The following is a 21871-nucleotide window of genomic DNA, read 5'->3' on the forward strand; positions in this document are numbered from 1 at the left end:
ATACATTGAAACATTGTGTAAAGAACCATGAAGCAGCATTTTATTGATATATCTGCTTCAAAGACAACCAGTAACTGATTTTGAGTTTGCCAAAACAAAACAGTCATGTTTTAAAAATGCTATCATGTCGCCATGATGCATCTTCTGTGAACACAAGGTCGTGCACATTATGACATCACAAATATGCAACACCACCATAGGAGAGGGGAGGGATTGAGGAGTTGGGCACAACTTGAGCCACAACCACAATAGATGGACCAACGTGGCATATCTATTTTCGGCAGATTTCTTTATTATCTGGTTTATCTGTATGACGTCAAATTGGATGATAATTGCCGATAATTATCGGCAGCTTTCTTTATTATCTGTTTTATCTGTTTGACGTCAAATAGGTTGATAATTGCCGATAATTATCGGCCACCGATATTATCGTGCATCCCTAACTCTTTGACTGCCAGACGTTTTCAGAAAAGGGATGCCGTCAGTGCCAGCCGATTTAAGCATTTTGACTGATCTTTCAAGGTCCACAGAAAATGTTCTGTTTGGACTATGGAAACACACGTACTACCAAATGAAAGATTGGACTTTCATCTTTCATCAGAAAAAAAAAGTTTGTTTCTACCTTATTCCGTTCTTTAGTAATCAACAATAGAAAATGGTTAGTTTGACCCAATTTCGCCTGTTTTGGACCAAAATACGGAGAAATCAAGCTTTTAGTGAAACGATATTATTTCATGCATTCTAGTGAATTTTACACTTCTTTTTGTCCATGAATGATGCCACAAACACCTAAATAGTGCTTTACTTCTATAAAACACTACCACCAAGAATGAAAAAGTGTTTTTTGATAGCAAAATACGTTTATTTACATTCAACAGTGTAACAATTTGACAACAATTTGGCAAACTATTTACAAATGTGTGCAACTGTGGTGCTATTTACAAATATGTGGATGTTTCAACGACAGTTTTTCTTTTTGTAACACTCTCCTGCGTGCAAGGAGACGCAACAGCATTTGCACAACAGATTGCCTCTTCGCGTGCTCCACTTTCTTGCAGGCCGTTTTTTCCGGGGAATAGCAAGTATATACTGCAGTGTGTGTTGCCATCAAGTCTAATATCAGGATCATGCTACGGTTTCGTTGCGGTGATGTTACGTCTCGCTTCCTCATGTCCTTCAGTTGCTAAACCGGGTTGTAAGAGATGTTTTGATCCATTTTATCCACTCCATTCATGGTGGCATCGTAGTCCAGAAACAGTGTCTTCTCCGTGATGAGACTGTACCCGCTCCTCCGATGAATATGCATTGGACTCGGGGTACTCTTCATTGTCCGATCGAATGTCCGGTCGGTTATTGTGCGCGTTTTCCGGCCTTAGCAGCGGTAGCCGCGCTAGCCGCGCTTAGCCGGTGAGGCTTACTACGTGATCATAACAGTCGCGTCAAGGTTTTCAACTTTGGCGTCAAGCTCGGAGTCATCATCATCGTCGACATCAATGCGCTTTTTAGTATTGATTGATGCTTTCCGTCTTTGAAAAAAATGCTCAAGCGTGAGCTGCTTGCAACCGGTTGCTTGGTCAGCCATTGTGGCTTCATCAGCCATTGTCTCCTCAACACTCTAGCTCCGCCTCACGTCTTCTACTGACGCCCACGGTGGGCGGCCCATCCAACCTTGTGCAAAGAGAGTCATCGCTGCCCTCTAGGGGCCAAAATGAGTCTTTTACTAATCAGATCTGCCTGATACTTTCAGCACAGCTGCCCAAGGCTTTCCTGCACCAGTTTCCAAAAAAAAACATAGGGGACGTCTTTTAACGTCCTCGGCGCCCTTCCCTAGGCTTATGCTAAACGTTTTATAACGTTTATGGCGGTCAAAGAGCTAATTTTAACTACACATTTTTTTGGCAGTGTCATACAAAAACTGCTGTTGGAAATTAGGGATATAATTTGTTCAATTCATTGAGGAATTATATTAATTGTAGATAATCATCAATTGCACAATAAAGCCCTGAGGCTGCAATCTTAAGTGGAGCTGTCCAACTAATTGGCTGTTTAAATGTCAAGTTAATCATGATTACTATACTATACAGTCTTATCAAGAAAGGAGTTCATATCATTCAAAGTAAGATGATGCCATCCCTAAAACAATTGATTCATCAAAAATGAATAAACAATTTGGTCAAATGCAAATCCCCAGCAAACATGTCTTCATAGCCGAAATGACATTTAAAATGATGTAAACATTCAACTTTTTTTTTTGTCTTGAATAAACCGAGGCCCTAGTCCTAGTGGTGGGAAAGTATGCATGTGCAGGAGGCAGCATGGGCTACAGATGGATACTTGATAAATAAATGCCTCCCCCATACTACAGTGTTTTCATCCCACATGCTTAACATTCCTCCTCCATTTTACAATCACTAAGCTTTCTTATATTGCTCTAACGTGACCAAAAGTGACGAGTGACTTAAGTGGCGAAATTGCTTCAGCACCAGATGATTAACAACTTCTCTATTTTAGACTTGGTGTACACTCTGTGGCTATTAGAGCATTAAAACATCATGCTTTTAAGATACATTTGCGTTTTCGTGAAAGTAACCGGCTGAGCTCATAAAGCTTTAAAAAATAAATAAGTCCACCACATTAGCGAAAAAAACAACTCGGTGTTTAGCAATCGGAGATGGGTTTGATTTGAATTTATCATTGACGATAAAATCTGTTTCTTCTTGTCTCTCTATGACTCATACCATCAAAGTGAGTGTTGGGGAAAGGGGGGGCAACATTAGCGTCACACTATCAGTGTGACTGGTCATGATGAAAACAAATGACCATGTCTTGTAAAATTGTTGCCTGTTGACTCACAATGTGACCACCTGACCATGTAAATACGCATTAAACAAACACATATGGATTCATTTGAAACCCAAGGCTTTTCTCTTCATGCAAAAGAATGACTATAACTATTGCCCAGGACTTGCGATCCATGACTTGATGTGTGGGGAAAAACAGCACATAAACATATTCCATTACAACTTGCTGAAGAGGTCAATCCATCTTGATGTTTACAACAACTTAGTGAAATGGTTAAGTTAGTTTCTGTGCTTTTTAAAAGTTTTATGTATAGAAGGGCTGGGAACGTTGGTGATTCGAATGGGGATTTGAGTGGGCGTAGAAAACAGCTTATTGAATCCTTATTTTTTGCACTCTGATCAGAATGAATCATCTGATGCGTGTACTGTTCCTTTAATGGAGAGCTTAATATGTATGGCGTAGATATGTGGGGAGTGTACATGCGTCGTGTAGGGGCAAGTGTTTCATCTGAAAGTGTGTTCCTTCATTCACCTCAAAGTGAATGCACGGGTATGTGAATAGCTAGTTAGCCAGCTAATGAGCTTTAAAATACACTTGTCAACAGTATGCTCATTGAAGCCCATCTCAGCAATGTATCAACACCTCCGTCATTAGCCTCTCTCTCACGCCATCACATGCAAAAACAATTTTTTTAATCAGTTGTCCCAGAGAGAACGTATCCTCAGCTAATTAGTTAGCTTAACTTTAGGATACTGCTGATGCCCGTCGGTGTTAAAAATGTATTTTGTACGTCACAAATGGGTGCAATAACTGACCTGTATTCTACAATGTGGAGCAGGTTTCTGGTTAAAGTAAGCCATTTTAAACTAAAAAGTACAACATGACATTTTAGGAGCTAAAAGAGCAACAGGCAGCCACTAGCTTGCCACTGCTGCACTTTACATTTCAATAGATTAAGCTTGCAAATAGTGAATATGAGGCCCTGTTAAGCTCTTTGGGCACTCACCTACAGTATGATGAAGATGTAGTGCTGTATAAGTGGACTTCAATTTAATCAACCTGGATTTGTTTTTTTATCTGACCCAAGCGGCGTATTGTATAGTAAGTAGCCTTTGAACAACCATTGGGGCGGCTGGCTTGACTCGGCTGGCTCTCTGCTAACAGCTGCATTTGCCATGAGACATGACCAAACGCGTCTGAGGAGGACCGGCAGTGAGACGGTTATCTCAATGCGGCTGTGCCACGGCTATGGCGGTCCGTCAAAATACTTCTTATGCGAAAGTGGTCAGTGGTGCAAAAAAAAGAAGAAGAGTGGGGCCTGGATGGCATACCCTAGAGAACTGTGCTAAATAAGCTAGCTGGTCACGGGGGTCCCATACTGCAAGTCAAAGGTGGGCAATTCATTTTTCGAATGGGCTATGCAACTTAATTGTGTTAAGTTTGAATTTAATGTTTGTCTTTAATAAAACAGTAATTGTATTATTTTAATGAGCTGCCATTGTGTAGCCTCAGTATATGTTGTTGTAATTGGGACATTTTTAAAAAGAAAAAAAAAATATTCAAGTGCATTCAGAGCAAATATTTTACTCCTACTCCACTACAACCCCCTAAACATGAGGCACCAAAGAGTTAAACCTGACAGAGCCGCCCCCACACAAACACGCCCTTCTTTATCAGGTTTGTTTCGGCAAGCCAGTCATTCATCATCAATACACCTCTGATGCTTGGGTCTACAGTTGAAGCCCATTTGCCCACCTTCACCCAAAAACCTTGCAGACTGTGTGAGCAGGTGCTGTGCAGAAAGCACTTAGAAACGAGGAAACAAGCGAACAAAATCTGGAACGAGCAACATGGGCCCAAGTGGCGAAACAAACCAGCTGTCTTCCTAGACAGTGGGCTAAGGCTTAAGAAAGCCGAAAGCCGCCAGCACATTTGCGGTGCTGTAAGGTACATCAGACGTCAAGTGCCGTGACTCAGGGATTAAAAGCTTGGAACTCCTGCTGAGGAGCCAACCCACATGAAGGTGATGGGGATGCAAAACTGATGGAATCAGAGGAACACTCGGGAGAAAGCTGATTGAGCGGGTGGATGTGTAAACCTTTGGAAACAGTTAGAAAAGCTAGTTTTATGTCATCTGCCAAGGCACATATTTTCTCATCACGCTCGTGTTTCAGTTGCGCAACGTGCCAGTTAAACGACAAGTTGTTGAAGTCCAGGCAGACACTTCTCACACCTCAACATTTTAGCATATTGGTAAGCTGTCATAACCAATTGTTGGCCACACCCTGCAAGGTCTTTGGCTCTTTCAACCCCCGCATCCCCTTCCCCTGGCTCACGCCATATGCTTGCTATTTAGCAGATTGCTGGCGTAACACGCCTTGCTTTATGACTAAGTTTTATAAGCAATGATTAAGGCTTGAAGTCGCTAGGGAAACTTTAAGATAGGGCCGACTCAGTGTAATGATTACATGTTTATACGGGCAACACAGCAGATGACAGGCAGATGAACGAGGCAATGAAGGAAATGACATCTTGATGTCACATACCAACATTGTTGAATTGTGGGTCATTGTGTAAATTGTATTTTCATGAATGCACTTCTTTTTTTCTTTTTTTTTACTTAGTGGTCATTCAGTCTTCGTCACAATGTACTGTACAGTAATTGATTTATGACATTTTATAAAACAAGGACAAGTGAGTTTTTGTACTTAGTTACTGGCAATGACTCAATCACTCAAGCAATAAAACAGCTACGCTCATTTCTTGAGAAGTGGATTGAGTCGAGCAAAACAGGTACTAACGTCTTCAGGAATTATGAATGGCTGTGACATTAAGTTAGGAAACTCTACAACTGAAAATGTAAATAAAAGTTTAAGGGTCCCTTACATCACTAAAGCCCGCCCCTGTGCCCACTCAACTGATGGACTTTTCTGCCTGATCAACACATTGATTGATTGCGGGTGACACATGGCATAAAGGGTACATACTGACCTACAAAAGGCTTTGATTCAGTGAACCATTGAGTTCCCAGTTTGACATACTGCAACATACACGATAATGGGAATAAAAACATGGGACCTGCTAGCTTTAATTGGCTCAATTCAACGACGGACCACATCAAGCAAAACCATGATCGGCCAAACAATGTTTGCACAGCTGCCAGGCGGCCGTGTACACTTACGATGGCATATATTATACAGCACACACTACAAAAAAAGTGCTGACACAAAGACACCAAAGCAAAACAGAATCTTGTGCAACACAGCGCTCTGGCAAAGCTCTCCTGGCCGTAGCAAAAGGAGGGACCTCCTGGTTTGATGTTCATACGTCACAGCAGAAGAATCAGGACGTCTTATGAGGGCTTTTAAGACGAAAGAGCGGGAACGCCACTTACAACACAATACTTTGATCAGATAAAAAAAGTTTGCAGTCTGAACTCCTGCTGCTCTATGCCACCATGCATGACGCATGATCAACAAGAACATTCCTGTCTGTTGCTAAACCCCGACTTGAATGCCTAACCAAGATACTGGGAAATTTCAACTCACTGAAAACTGAAACTCACAACTTTCTCCATTAGAGCTTTGATTGGAAAAAGACAAAATAAAGAAATCCAAGGCTTATTTGAAAATACGCCACACTAATTTTACTTATCTAAACATACGGATATTTTGTCTTACGAAATCTTACAATCCATAGTCCACAATGTTAGGTAAATTTTCAGCTCAGTGCGCATTGAAGGCAATCTTTGCAAAATATGTCCCGCGGACCAAATCTGGCACAGTGTCTGATCGGCCCTCACTATGCAAGCAAGCAATGACTTTATGCAGTGGGTGTTATAATTCATCACCATATGTTCTTCATATGTCACTGTCAAATATATTATACAGTCCGACTTGAAACATCTTAGGAGTTTGGTCATTTATGTTCAAAATGTCAACACATTAGAAAAAAATGGTGCACCCACTATTGACATGATTTTTGTGAAAATCAATTTTTCTTTTTTCTTCTTTATTTTTTTTTCTTTTTTATGGCTGCATCTTTTAGTCATTGATACAATAATTTCATAATAATTCATAAAATTGAGTAAAATATGTACTGTACTGTAAAACAAAACAAAAAAGTGTGATATTGATTTGTGTTGGTCATTTTTCTGCCACGAGATGGCATAATTGCATTTGTAATCCATTGGTGACAGCTCGGTGCATTTTTCTTTCATATTTAGAGCTATATAATTTTTAACATGAAGTAACTTGTGAAATTCTGCAATTTTTTTTGTGTTAAATACACTTAAAATACACGTAAAAGGCAACTTGACCCTAGTCTCCAGAAATATATACATTATTAATAAATGTATTACTGTTAAATTTTGACGTGGATATATATATATATATATATATATATATATATATATATATATATATATATATATATATATATAATTTTATTTTTTTTAATCCCCAAAAGTGAAATGAATAGAAATTTCAGTTTTCTCACATGGTCCCGTTGAAGAATTAATTGTCCACCCCTGCTTTAAGGACTGGCCACAGGATTGTTGTGTGGTGCGTGATGACCACAGAAGGCTACCATTGATGGCTAATAGGAAAAATGTGATGATTAATAGAGCCAGAAATTCAGACTTTAGCATAATTCCTTCTCTTACTTCCCTACGGCACACTACAAGGACGAAATGTAGTATTTATTAGTGTATTCTGTGGCGATGAACATACATTGCATGTAGTGACGGTTCAAACCTGAATTGTTTTCATTCAGTTCCTTTTTTTTTTCATAGCAATATGACCAAATTGGAAGTTTACCATGCAGTGCCCGGGAACAAACTGTTTGACCTCAAAGGTTCCACCTAAAGCATTTCAAAATATGTGCTTGATTACAACACCACTTTTGTAACTTTGCTTCACAAGGAATTGATTACATGAACACTCAATGGAGAAGTAAAAACTCAGTGGAATGTTGGCCTTCATTGGACGCACCTTTGACCCTGACAGTTTTGGAGTTACTTCCCCCGGAGAGAGCTCAGTGACCTTGGCTAAACTGAAACCTCACACTTGTCACATAAAGGAATAAAAATATATTACAGCATGGTGGCCTATAAACAACTTTAGCCTATTAGTGTTATGGATATGCAGCATGTGCAGGTGTTCTGGGAAACCAGGTGGCCACAGAACAAGCCCCTTTAGCCATTCAAAAAGTAGATGTTTTTAAGTTATTACCTCCTCCCATGAGGATTTGTTTTAAAATTGTTCAAATAAGCTTTATTGAAATTATATCCTGGGGACAGAGCAGCCTTTATAATCCCAGGCTACTTTCTTCTTCTACTTTTACTCGTAAAATTTGAGCCCCTTGGTCTTGATCAGAGCATGACATTTTGTACACCTGTGTTTGAACTTACAAGCACAAATTGGTTTTGCAAGATAACGTGCACTGTTTTAACACCATCACTGCAATGAAACCGTGTGACGTGTCTGTGTGCGTCTATACTCTGCACATGTACTGAGAATGAGATAGTGGTTAATGTGGTAAGTAAGGCGCAACTTTCCATGATGCACACAAACAAATGCTGCTTTTAAAAACACCACCTGAGCTGCGAGGGCACGCTGCGGCTAAGTGCAAATAATGCAAACACCTAAAAATAAACACACGCGCACAAAAACGAGTCAAACCAACAAGGCTTAAAACCCAGCTGACAACAGTTGTGGTCTTCCCCTGGATGTGCCTTGGATTGTCCCTGGAGTAAGCCAAGAGTTCCAGGCAAGCAGGGTCAGCAGAGAGGCAAACCTCAACACTGCAGATTCATCACCTCAGCCTGCCTCAAAAAGTCAAGCAGTGAGGAGAAGGGTGCTAGTAAAAGGTGGGAGGGGGGGGGGGGGGGGGCAGGACCAGGGAGTTGGTGATGGAGGGGACCATCGAGCCTCCCTTGCTGACAGCAGCCTTGGCGGGGTCAAGGATGAGAGTTAAGATGGAGATAAACATGGAGATAGATTGGGATCAAAGCGAGAGTGATACTTAGACTAAAGATAAAAACAATACGCAATACATGAACATGAAAAAGAAGTTAATGGCTAAGGAAGACATCAAATTGGCATGCCAACTTTTCCCACTGTTGCGTCTTGGTTTCACGTCTGTCTCGGATCACAACATGATTAATTCAGTCATAAAAGCAGAAGCACGCAAGCTACTCTTAGATTGCATCACTGTCAAATCCGCCCGGCGTGATTGCATTTTTCTCAATCGGTAGTCCCACATTGAGCAACCGTGACACTGAAATATGAACGTCATGTCCCTGGCAATTAGCGCTAAACGAAAAACTGATGTACGGTGGATGCCTACCAGCGCACGACACGCGCATACTGTGAACACACACAAGGGGAGAAAAACTTAAATAGCTCTACTCACCGTCCATTTTTTCAGCCTTTATAATTGTCAACGTCGGCTTCATATCGACAGCTGCCGTCATGATCATCAGAGCAGTGTGCCGCTTTGAATCTAGCCGCTCCGTTCACTCAATATTGGGCAGGGAAGCTGGCGCGCGCCGGTCACTTTCAATGGAGCCTTTTTTCTAAGTCTCGAAAACTCAACCAAAATTCTCGTTTGTGTCACTTCCAAACTTGGCTTTCCTTCTCCCGGCACTCACTCAGTCTGCCCACACTCCCTTTTTTCCTCGTTCTTTCTCACACACTCACGCACACACTCACTCCTTCCGCTACGTCCCTGATGAGGGGCGTTGCGTTGATAGAACGACGACAGCTGAGGTGGGCGGTGCTTGGCGGGGTTGAAGGCGGTAGGAGGAGGAGGAAGGTGGACCCGCGTGCCAGTTGATTCGCAATTCAATTACGAGCGCAACACACAAGCGCGCGCACAGACACACGCGCACACTCATAGTGGGAGTGTACGTCCCCAAACAATTAAAAACGTCATGACACACAAGTTTACACGTTCCCGAAAATGATGTTACAGATGTTTCATAGAGATGTTTTATAGAAAAAGAGAGAGAGTGGAAAAAAACAGCAACCAGGGGCTTTTTGAAGTTAAGTTCCTCTTACAAGAAAATTTAAATGTTCATTTAGAACTAAATTGTTGAATCTGAGAGCTACTCTTGGCTACTGATTAGTGTGGAGGGCTACCAGTTTGATAGGCTACACACTTCTGAAATGCCATATTTGTTCAAATTACATTTCATTAAATGTTTTTATGATATATGTTATTATAGGGCTGGGGGTCGGGGTGGGGAGAATGGCTAACTCGGGATAAGTGACCACAAACGACAAACATTTCTGCCTCATTCGGTTTGTCTGCAATTACACAAGTAATCCGTGGAATAATCAATATGATAATCAATTCTACAAGATTTGTTAGTGACAGTTCTTTGTTATTAATTAGTTTATGTGAAGATACTATACTAGTTAATGATTTCTCACAATAATTAGGAAACAAATAAATAGCAATATGCAACACTATGTTTTGTATCACTTCCATTGGTTGCATTTTCCAATGATCATTTAGACCAGTGGTCCCCAATCATCGGGCCGCGGACCGGTACCGGGCCATGGGTCACTTTGGACTGGGCCGCGGCGGTTCGCACAGTTGAAAGAATTAAAACAAACTTACGGTACTTCCTGTTAATTGATTAGCCGAGCCTTAAAGATATTTTATTTTGAAAAGTTGCCGGATTATCTCTGTTTACAACGGACTCTTGACGCATGTCAAGATGCTAATTATCTCCGTCGCGTAGCGCTGATGCTAATCGACAAGTTAGCAAAATGAGTAAAAAAACAGACACAGTTGGAACGTTTCTTTGCAACGGAGAAAAAGCCCAGTGATGAGACAACACAAGAGCCTATGACCAAGAAGAAAAATAAAGGTGCATGGACTTACAGCTACAGGTGATTCCCACGCATGATGGCCCGTTCTGGGGCGAGCGGCTCTTAATTTAGCGTTATGGTGAGTGAGTTACTCTTGGACTTTAGATTTGTTCTGTGGTGCCTTGTTATGTTGGCGCATTTAAGGAGGGTGCTGCTAATATACAGTAGTTACATTAAAAAAAATGTGGCTTCACATTTTTTGTTATATCTACAAAATACACCAGTTTTTGTGTTGCTCGTATCATTCATAAGCATTACCATATTAAAGCGTTGTTGTTACCCTTGTTATGGTGTTTGTGCTGCTTGTACAGGTACGGTACATACAAATACATAGTAGATTTGCTTTTGTTGTTGTAGCCTTTTATTAATCAGCCGCCGAACAGCCAAGCACACCCCCACCAATCCACTGGGTTGCTGGTCCGCGGAAATTGTACTTGTATGAACCGATCCATGGTGGAAAAAGGTTGGGGACCACTAATTTAGACAACATTGTTATAAAATCACAATGCCCCATTTCTGGTGAGCTATTTTTGGAACTAGCCCATGGGCTATACATGTCCTTGGGGGATACCAGGTACTCGCAGGGACCACATTGGTGACCCCTGAGTTCGAATAATAGGGTGATCTGAAGCACAATTTTCTCTAGTTTACCAACATCAATGCAATAGTGGCACGGATGATCTTTTTTCATACATTTTCAGAGAAAATTGGGTCATTTTTCAGTTAAGAATCATAAACAAGAAAAGCATAGTCTAAGTCTAGGGAATGGCGCTTATCAATGTACTTTTTCATCACAGTATGCTTATAAGGAATAAGGGTATACTAATATAATACACATTTTGTTAAAATCTCATGGTTATGTTTGCCTTGCAACCATTTCTTAAATCTGGTTCTTTACCCTACAAAGACAACAGTACTATAATTCCCATCTGCGTGCATTGTATACAAAAAGTATATGACATCACATTTTATACATCCAAAGATGGCAGTAGGTTGAAAAAAATGCTACAGTAAGTATAAATGTCAACCAATACATTTTCTGTTTCTATAAGCCAAGTAGCATATAAGCCAGGTATAGAGTATTTAAGTTTGTCCTATGGTACTTTTTAATATGCAATTCCTTGAAAGTAATTAATTAACAATCCTACCATGAAAACAGTATTCTGTTCTTTCTTAAACAGTTTTTGTATTGGTAGAAATTAACTTTCCAGACAATGACTGTGCAAACATGATTAGACGACACCTGCATCATTTCTTTCACGGGACAATTTTCCATGACTAAGTCCACCACTATGAATACAATGTGTGATTAACATGTAATGGTTGGAAATAATGCTGTATGGTTTCTTAAAGTAAGCCTCTATTAGAAGCATATGGTATTATATAAATGTTTTAGCTATTCATGACCAACAGGGTATTTGGAGAGCTTCAAACAGTTGAGATGTAATTATGTCTGAAGAAGGTGCTAAAAGCAGCCTATGTCATCAGATGTATTGAAGCCTCATAAACACTGATTATTTCTTCTTCTCCTTGCAGCGATGAATGACAAAAACATATTTCCAGCTCAACAAACAAATGGGGAGAAATGAAATACTTACAGTAGATACAGTTCATTGTTCATGTGAGGGAAACGTGAAAAATGGTTGCATAGTTTTCCAAACAGATTAATCATACTAATATTGAAACTAATCAAAGGTTCTCCATATTTTGTTTTTATAATCAAGAACAAATACCATGCATGACTTCCTAGAAATAAACCAAAATAATAATTCTGCCACAGAAGAAGAAAAATTAGAAACAGTTCTGAACTAACCACAAGTATTAAGAAACACCTTCCATGGCAACTGAAACATTACAGAATAGAGCAGTAATTTTCTCCTCGGCTGTGAGCAAAAGCCTGTCTTCAGGTACATTGGAGGTATGGCAAGAACACAATCCTACTTTCCCCTCAAATAAACGCCTCTGTTCCAATCAAAGCTCATCATGAACAACCTTGTTTGTACTTCGTCTTAAGGCATATGAACATCAATAGCACACTGCAAGCAATGCATGCGTGTTTCAAAATGGGATGATAAGGAAGGAGGCAGAGGAGCCGAGGATATTGATCACGTATGGATTTTCAAACCAGCGCTACTTCACCGGTTCCATTAGCGGGCCTGGGTCAGGTTTCACTGTCCTGATAGGAGCTTCGTTTGGGAAGAGTGCTGGTGGGTTCTGTGGTGAGGGGAGCTGCCTCACCGGGGAGCCGAAGAGGGGGGGGGGGGGGGGATTACAGTGCCTTCTACTTCATCTTCTAGTCAGTCAGTCTTTCTGAGTGGGCATCTTTGTTTTCTGTTAATGAACTCCTTGTATGTGTTTTTAAAAGGACAGCCCGCCTCCATTGGTGCCTTGGGGTGGCAATTAGAGTTTTTACGATGTTGCTGACTAATACCTGGGCTGGTGCTACTCAAAACTGGCAGAGCTATAGTTGTTGAAAAAAGGTATGGACACAACTGAAGCTTATGAGAGTTAAATGTTGTGAAGTGTGTCAGTTTAACTCAACAGTATCGCTTTTTGGTAAAAATGTCATTGGTAGGTTACTGTATGGTCTGGAGCTACAGTAAAAGCATTGTTGTCTGCTGATTGGGTGATAAAAAAAAAATGAAAGAAAGAACTGAGAGAGGAACAAACCACAGAATAGTTCTGGTCTTGCAAAAAGTCAACGCCATGTAAGGCCAAGGAATTCCAAATATGTTTCTCTTTTTTGTTAAGTTCATTGTTGCATGGTGCGTTGTGTTGTGCTACTATGAAATCACATTACTTTTATAAGCCATGTTTCGACTATGCGGTGCTGTTCAGTACACACGAGATGGGTAAACCTGATCGGGCTTGCCTACACACCCAACAGCGAGTATGTAGGCAAGCCTGTGTCTACATGATGTGACATCACAGCATACCAGTGAGACGCCACGTAATTAGGCAATTAAAACAATAAAACAAACAGGTTACAGTACGTTGTGTTCAATTTTTGTTTTTGTTCTCTTTGAGTTAAATATATTACATACAGAAACGCAACATGAAGACTGGCACCCGGGGTTTGCTGTGAGAGGACATGTCACAGGTTACGGTACTCTTAATTTAATCAAAAACACATCAGTTATTATTGGGATCAAATCTATTTTTTATTTTATTTATAACCGTGCATTTATGATGTGAGATAATGTGCTAATGTACAGTAGATGAATATGAATCAAATGTTGACAATATCTTGCTGCATGATTTTGGGCTCATGTAATCGCTAGGTGACATTTTGGAGCCAAGGGCTAAGCTGCTATTGCTAACGCCGAATAGCGTGCATCCTACTTAAACTAGTTCTGACCTTCAAGAGGCCCAGCGAGGAGGTCGCCATTTTAGGCAACACTCACTTGTTCAGGTGACCATCCAAAAGATGCTGTGAGACAAAATTTGGCTCTGTTTATTTAAAAGCCCGAACACAACGCAGAGGAAAAGTCTACGGGTTACCAGACACACCAACCTAATCACACGCAGCGTTGCCAACCCCCCCAGTAAGAAAAGTAGCTGTCCTATGATGCCATTGTTGCTAGATTTAACTACCTGTAGTTGCTTTTAACAACAACAAAAAATCCCAAGAGGCTTTAGAAAGTTGGCAAGTTGGCAATGCCGATCACTCGACTTGTTAGAAACAGGACAAAAGCCAAAAATGCTGCGATGCTAACACATGGTTGACAGTTTCAAACCGTACCAATGGGGAGCGTAACCACACTGTGCTGCTTTGGCTGCTTTACAAAATGGCTGATCTGGACAATGATGACTTCTGTCCAGCTTGTTTTTATGGAAAGAATATCATCACATGATCACAAAGCGAGCCGTGAAATCCGATCAACTGCAAACATTCAGTGTAATTGTCAGCTGGGGCAACATTGCACTTGACAAAGTAAAAAAACAACCTTTGTTGTTAAACATGGTGTCATTTCCTGCTTTGACAATGGTATTGTAAGTGGGTGTACACTATATATAACCTGAAAAGTTCACTGGGAACATTTGAGGACAGAAAGTCTGAGTGCATGTTCTAATTTCTTCACCTGCTTAAAGCCGTTGCCATGGTTTTGACAGTTGACTGGCGTTGCAGCTCAGCACATCTCGCTGATGTTGCAGTTTCTCCGGCACATCTGCACGTCTATAATCTTCAAATGGAGCACCTGCTCCTTTTACCAGACTTTACTGAAAGGTTATTCAATTTGCGGCAATGCATACGGCTGCCAACTGAATGTTTTCCCGTCAGTCTCAGACAAATCCCGTCTGCCTGACTTGGGTTGTTTATTTCGAGTAGCGACGCCCTATGCGCGTTTTTGTCTGCATTCATCGTATCAAATGAGACGACGGCTCCGACCAAATAAAAATCAATGCGTGGAACGTGTCTGACAATATGCGCTCTGTGTGAGTAGGCGCTTAGCATGCAATCAATCAGTCGCTCATTCTCAGGCAGCTCGACATGGCTGCAGATGGGTGACGGATGCACGCGCACACGCATGCAGGGCTCAGACAGTCAAACAGTAAAACAGTAGGATCTTTGTGGCTGCTGTCTAGTGGCAGCTCTATCATGCTGTCTATAGGTGCCACAGGCTTGATGCCCCACGCCCCCCCCCCTGCTGAGATCTAAGGCTTAGCTGGCGGACTCACAGCATAACTTAAAGTGGGTTTATTTGCGTGTGTGACTTTCCAATGGTGTTTAATGCGCTCTTGTGCCTCTTTCTCTTGTGCCTCAGCATTCCACAGTCTGCTCAGTTTGCGTGTGTGTAGTGTAAGTGCACTGGGAAAGTAGAGGAGCCCCCCCCCCCTATAAAGGCTTTTCTGAACAATTAGCTTCGCTAAAAAGGACATCTCTTCCTCCATTAGTGGCACCACGTGCCCCCCATCACTCCATTGTGCAGATAATTCAATTATCCCCACCCCCCTCCGAGTCTTTTTGCCTCCCAGACCTCCCTCTCGCCGCCTTGCCCTCCCTCCCCCCCTCCCTCTCTGCCTCCACCCAGCCCATAATGTTGCCGACATGCTCTCAGATAAAGCTCTGCTGGAGCAGCTGAAGGGAAAATGCATCAGTCCGCCGCTCTAATTTGGTTCACATTGAATGAATGAAGGTTGCAGATTGGAGGGAGTAGACACGTGCAAGAAGGAGACAGCAGCTCCAGCTTTGTTTACCAGTCCTTGCTGAAAACATTACACTACCGAAATCGACTTATTCAGCTTTTAACCACAATTTTCATTTTTTTAAAATTTGGTAAGATCATGTATTTATCCTCAAACAAGAAAGAGGAAATATGAGAAAAACTTCTTACTTTTACGTCATTAAAGCTTGATTTTGTCCTCACAAAGTGATGACTTTTTCTCACAATATTACGATTTTATTAACACAATCAGAAAATAATAGCACTTTTATTTAGCAGCCTACAACACAAATTAATTTGCTAGGAATATTTGGTACCACTTTTTTTCAGCCCGATACCAATGCGAGTACTCAAATAGTCATCAATACCAATATCACTAGTACTTTTGATACATAATATTAAAAAAAAAAAATACAATGACGGATCGTTTTAGTAACGAAGTATATATCCCAATATAGCATTTTTCATCGTAATTGCATGCTATGAATGTAAACAGCCATCGTCGTAAGCACCGATACCGATAAAGGCTGGGTATCGGTCCAATACTGACACCTGGTATTGGAACTCGTCCATCCTTGTTGTTTACACACTTTATTCATAATTTGTGAGATTTTTCAAGTCAAATTGCGACTCTTATTGCAATAATGACTTCATTTTATTAAAGTCAGACGATAGTGAAAACGTCAAAAAGATCCTGCCTGCCTAATTTGGATTGTTTATTTCAAGTAGCATTGCATGTTTGTTTCTGTAATGATGCAAAGCAAATGAGAAGAAATGTCTCAGCCAAAGTAAAAAATAAATCCATGGTTTGAACATGTCTGACAATGCACAAACTACATTTGTGAATAAGTGGCATTGAGCATCTAATCAATCAGTCACTCATTGTCAGGCAACTCAACGTAGAGCCAGATGTGTACAGATGTAGGGTGATGAAAGCAAAACAGTAGGACCTTTGTGGTTTCTGTCCCGTTATCAAGTGGTTCATGCTGTCTGAATGGTACATAATAAATACTACATCATATCAGGAAAAACAACTAAGCAATGTCATATATTTAATAATGGAAGGTCATTGAAGAACTACCTTGCCTAATAAAATCATAACAGCCATCGTCAGCAAGTCTTTTGGTACTGCATGTTCTTAAGTGGTGTACAATTAGTCATTGTGCTATGAAGAGGAACTGACAAACTTTTCATAGAAATATAAACCACGAAAGTCAAGAAGAGGGAAGTTTAAAGTGTGGGCATTTGGCTCACGCTGTGAATGAAAGTACTTGCTGAAATACGAAGTTCAAAATTTGACCCCTGACCCCCTAGTTTTTGGCATTCATTATAGCAAAATTTGTATATGCAATTTTCTTATTATTATCATTATAATCACTCATCACTTTCGGATTATAGTCATTGTTATTATTGTTATTTTTTGTTAGTGATTCTGCTGCTTCATAAAGAAGCATGTGAGGTCCATTTTGAACAGAATTAACATGAACATATAAATAGGACTAAGCAATAAAAGGATTATTGGGGCCACGCTGAAAAGACAAAAGTAGTAAAATTATGAAAGGGAAAATAGGTATTCTCACACAATGGCAACTACAGAATATTTTCATGAAATGTTAATTTTTACTCCGAAAATCCTGATTTATTTTTATTTTTATCAAGAAATCCAACTTTAGTCTCCAAAACATTATGTTTTCTTGGAAAAAATGTTTTTGTGTGTTGGAGAGGAGGGTCCGTCGGGAGGTCAAATCTCGGATTCAGGAGGAGCAGCGTGGTTTTCGTCCCGGCCGTGGAACAGTGGACCAGCTTTGCACCCTCGGCAGGGTCCTCGAGGGTGCATGGGGGTTCGCCGAACCAGTCTACATGTGTTTTGTAGATTTGGAGAAGGCGTTCGACCGTGTCCCTTGGGGAATCCTGTGCGGGGTGCTTCGGGAGTACGGGGTACCAAGCCCCCTGATACGGGCTGTTCGGTCTCTGTACGACCGGTGTCAGAGTTTGGTCCGCATTGCTGGCAGTAAGTCGGATTTGTTTCCAGTGAGGGTTGGACTCCACCAAGGCTGCCCTTTATCACTGATTCTGTTTATAACTTTTATGGACAGAATTTCTAAGTGCAGCCGAAGCGTTGAGGGGGTCCGGTTTGGTGGCCTCAGCACTCCATCTCTGCTTTATGCAGATGATGTGGTGCTGTTGAATTCTTCAAGCCGTGATCTCCAACTCTCACTGGAGCGGTTCGCAGCCGAGTGTGAAGCGATTGGGATGAAGATCAGCACCTCTAAATCCGAGACCATGGTCCTCAGTCGGAAATGGTGGCGTGCCCTCTTCGGGTCAGGGATGAGATCCTGCCCCAAGGGACGACCCAGGACACACTGGTGAGACTATGTCTTTTGGCTGGCCTGGGAACGCCTTGGGATCCCATCGGAGGAGATCTTTGAAGTGGCAGTACATGCATGTACTGTCTTGTACATACAATTGATTGATTAATGCACATAAAGTACACTCAGTGGAGTCTGTTTGTGTCCTTCAAGCTCATGTATCCATACGAATAATATTTAGACTATGAGGAACATCGTATGTACCGTATGTACTGTATGTTACCAAGCTGTAAGGTACCTCCTCATCGACAGCTCGCCACTCGAGGTCCTTTAATGTGTAAAATACAGCGCAACATGTTACGTGTGTTTTCTGACTTAACACCTGTGACCTCTGACCAGTGATAATGGGAGCACAGTATCTATGCAGTACATTCCTCCGCCGTTGTCTGTCGCTTTTCCGTGTTTGTGTTCTTGTTTTGTTTTATTGTTGGAGGGGGGAAGTGTGCGCTGGGCTGATTAGCATCAATGTTTCCTCCTTTCCCATAACCCCCCCAAGACCCCCGCGGGCCCCTTGTTTACTTGGAGAAATAAAAAATGGGCCTGCACCCGTGTGGACGTGCCCCTCAAAGCCCCCCCCCCCCCCCCCCCGCGGCGCTCCACATATCACCCTCCCACCGCTGCTCCTCGCCCACTCGACTCCTCTTCTCCCACCACGAGCGCCGATCCTGCTCCTGTGACTTTCCTTCCTCTTATCTGTCCTCTCTGCACAACCTCCATCCCGCCCACTCACTTCTTACTTTCCACCATGTGACCCTCCTCCCCCAACCCCTCTTTCCCAAACCACCAACTCCCACACCCCTGCCCGGCCTTCCAAGTGTCCAGCTGTCAAATCACATCAAATAAAACACAGGCCAATGGTCCCTGAGTGCCAGATCACAGCTGTGTGCACTACATGGAAGGACATGTTTCAATGTACACTGAACTCAGAGGTGCTAAAGAGTTAATGTGAGTGTGTGTGTGTGTGTGTGTGTGCACTTTGCTGAATGGGAGGATGCTGTAATACAATACTCAACAGAGTGCATGGTGGGAATTTAATGAATGAATCTGAGAGTACAGTGCATCCAATGCAGGATGGCCGTGAGAGGGAATCAGGGTCAGAACTGTACATATTGGAATAGGGAGCCCCTCACACACACACACATGCACAGTAAGAGTTTTTACAAGGAGGGTTTACAGCAGCGCGAGTGTCGGATAGTGTGAGTGTATTATGGTGCTGGGTCAGTGTAAACATGACCATGGCATGGCTGTAGGCTGTCAAGAAGCACAGTGTGTGACATCAGGCTCTGGGCCAAACATGCGATGGTCCCCTCGCATCCAACATCTGCTCTGGACTCTTTCTCATACAATCAACATGTCACTTTAACAGCTCCCCATTTAGTCCTCACACGGGGAGAAAAACAAAAATCACCCATCTAAGGAAAGTTGGGAATGTTTGCTTTTTTCATTTTCTTATTTCCTTTCATTTGTCCCCTATTTCTTTGTGAAAGGGAAGTCAACAAAAACATTTTCTTTACAATATGTTCTGCGCAGCCACACTAGTCCAAACATGGTATTCAGATTAATATTATATATGTGGAATGTGAATTTAGCAGCAAAATCCACATGGTTTTATTCATCTCATGGGGCGGCCATTTTGCCAAGTCATGTCAAGTTTATTTATATAGCACTTAATCACGAAAGAGTCTCAAAGGGCTTCACATGCCCACAGTTGACCAATATTAATTAATAAATTAAATTATTAAAATTAATTAATACATCGCCTGATCGAACTACAAGAGGGCAAGGAAAAACAAACAAAAAACAACCTGAGCCCTGAGCAACTGTATGAAATTACCATATTTTATCATATTGAAATGGCCGATCAAATATCAATTCCTTTAGTTTTTAGCATCGTTATTACTTTTATCAGGGCCAATGATTGACACAACTTCTCCAATATCAGCAAGATGCAAAACTAAACACTAATGAAAACCACTGATGCAAGTACAACAAAAACAAAAAGTATTTGACTGTTTTTGTGTGATTTTCGTCATTAAATAATTTTTTTATTTTTACAATTATTAATTATAGAAAATTCACATTTATGGTATTTTCTTGAATTTTTAAAGTGGCTGCCAAATTGTATTATTGTTTTGCATTAATGCAGAATAGAGAGTATACTTTTTGAGTAAAGTGTCTGTAAGTGTAACCATAAAAACAAAAAACGCTAACATACTTAAATACTCACGTATGGACAATTTTGAGCCTTTAACAAATCAAGCATATATATTTTAAGGGTTAAAGAATCCTAGCAAACTGACAGTTTTTTGTTTGTTTTATTTATTCTCATTCTTTTTTTTCTCTTGTAATAATATATGTTATTCAAATAAAATGATTGCATTTTCTTGTAATTTTAGAATACATTCTCACAAAATGACAACTCAATCAATATTCTCATAAAAGTACGACTTTTTCTGGTAGTAACTTGCCCAAATCTTATATGAGCGAACTGGTGGTCCAAAAAAAGAGGAATCTTGACAAGCGCTAGAGGACTTTTAACAATATCTCCAGGTGGCTTGAAAGCTCTTCAAAATGCTGTGGAAGCGGGATGAAAAACCCCCTCCCAATTTTTTTTTTTAAAAGGCCATGACTGGGTCATTTTTTTCCACTTAGCAATGTTTATGTCAACGCTTTCGCACTGGGAGCAATGAAGTGAAGGCTGCAAAGGAGTGTGTCTCTGGCAACAAACACCAGCAAATCCCATCAAATCCCGACTCCCTTTCATACATACACACGAACACGCGCACACACACACACACTTGCTCCTCTCAAGAGACCAAAGCAGAGGCTTGGGAAAAAAGATGGCCACCCTTTGGCCAGCCCCTGTAAATTTCCCTCCCTTCTCCGTCTTACCCCTGCATCGAGCCAAGGGAGGTGACAGGAGAAAGCACCCCAGCGGGCCTATGCTGACGCTGTGGCGTGCGTCCCAGGCTGCCAGCATCAATCACGCTTGAGGATGAGAAGAGGCCAGATTCAAATGCACTGGAAAGAATGTTCCAGTTTAAAATAAAACGCTCATGACAAAAGAAGAAAAAGACATGGAAAAACACTGAAAACAGAAAGGGCCGATTAGTTTGGGTTTTCTAGTAAAGGCATTGCCCTGCGGTGCAGTATCACCAACAACACATGCAGAACAAAAGTGCGTGCACGTGCCACTGATAAAAAAAATAATAATAACAAAGTTTAAATATGGGTCGGGATCCCAGATACTGTAAGACAAAATGTTGTTTATTCACAATGATGATAATGAACAGCAGATGTGTGTTTTGTCTTAGTAGTTGGAAATCAAATCTCTTATTGGAATTGTTTACATGAATTATGAACAAAGGCCATGATTGACTGAAAATTAATAACAACAACATTCAGTCGAGCCTGACAAATAAGAAAAAAAAAAAAAGAATGCTAAGACAACAGAATCATGAGAATATAGTTGAAATTACGAGACTAATGTCTAAATAAAAACTTATAATTGTGCATAAATATCCTAATTAGGGCTGGGTATTGCCAACAACCACATAATACAATGCATATCATGATACAGGAGTCAAAATATGATACGATACACATGTATCTCGATACATGGTCTTCAAGGTGATATGTGTCCGGATATGTTACA

General features: G+C 41.1%; 1 protein-coding gene across 1 annotated transcript in view; it reads right to left on the reverse strand.

The window, feature by feature from the left end:
• LOC147171038 (protein c-ets-1-B) overlaps nucleotides 1-9554 on the reverse strand; it is a 28743-nt gene extending 19189 nt beyond the window's left edge. Inside the window, exon 1 of the mRNA XM_086081056.1 lies at nucleotides 9217-9554. Within this exon, the coding sequence (XP_085937182.1) occupies nucleotides 9217-9283 (67 nt within the window). The 5' untranslated portion in view covers nucleotides 9284-9554. The remainder of the gene's footprint in view (nucleotides 1-9216) is intronic.
• Between the last annotated feature and the right edge of the window lie 12317 nt (nucleotides 9555-21871).

This window comes from Leptonotus elevatus, chromosome 7, assembly GCF_054856555.1.
Source record: "Leptonotus elevatus isolate MCC_2025b chromosome 7, RoL_Lele_1.0, whole genome shotgun sequence".
Taxonomy (NCBI): Eukaryota; Metazoa; Chordata; class Actinopteri; order Syngnathiformes; family Syngnathidae; genus Leptonotus; species Leptonotus elevatus.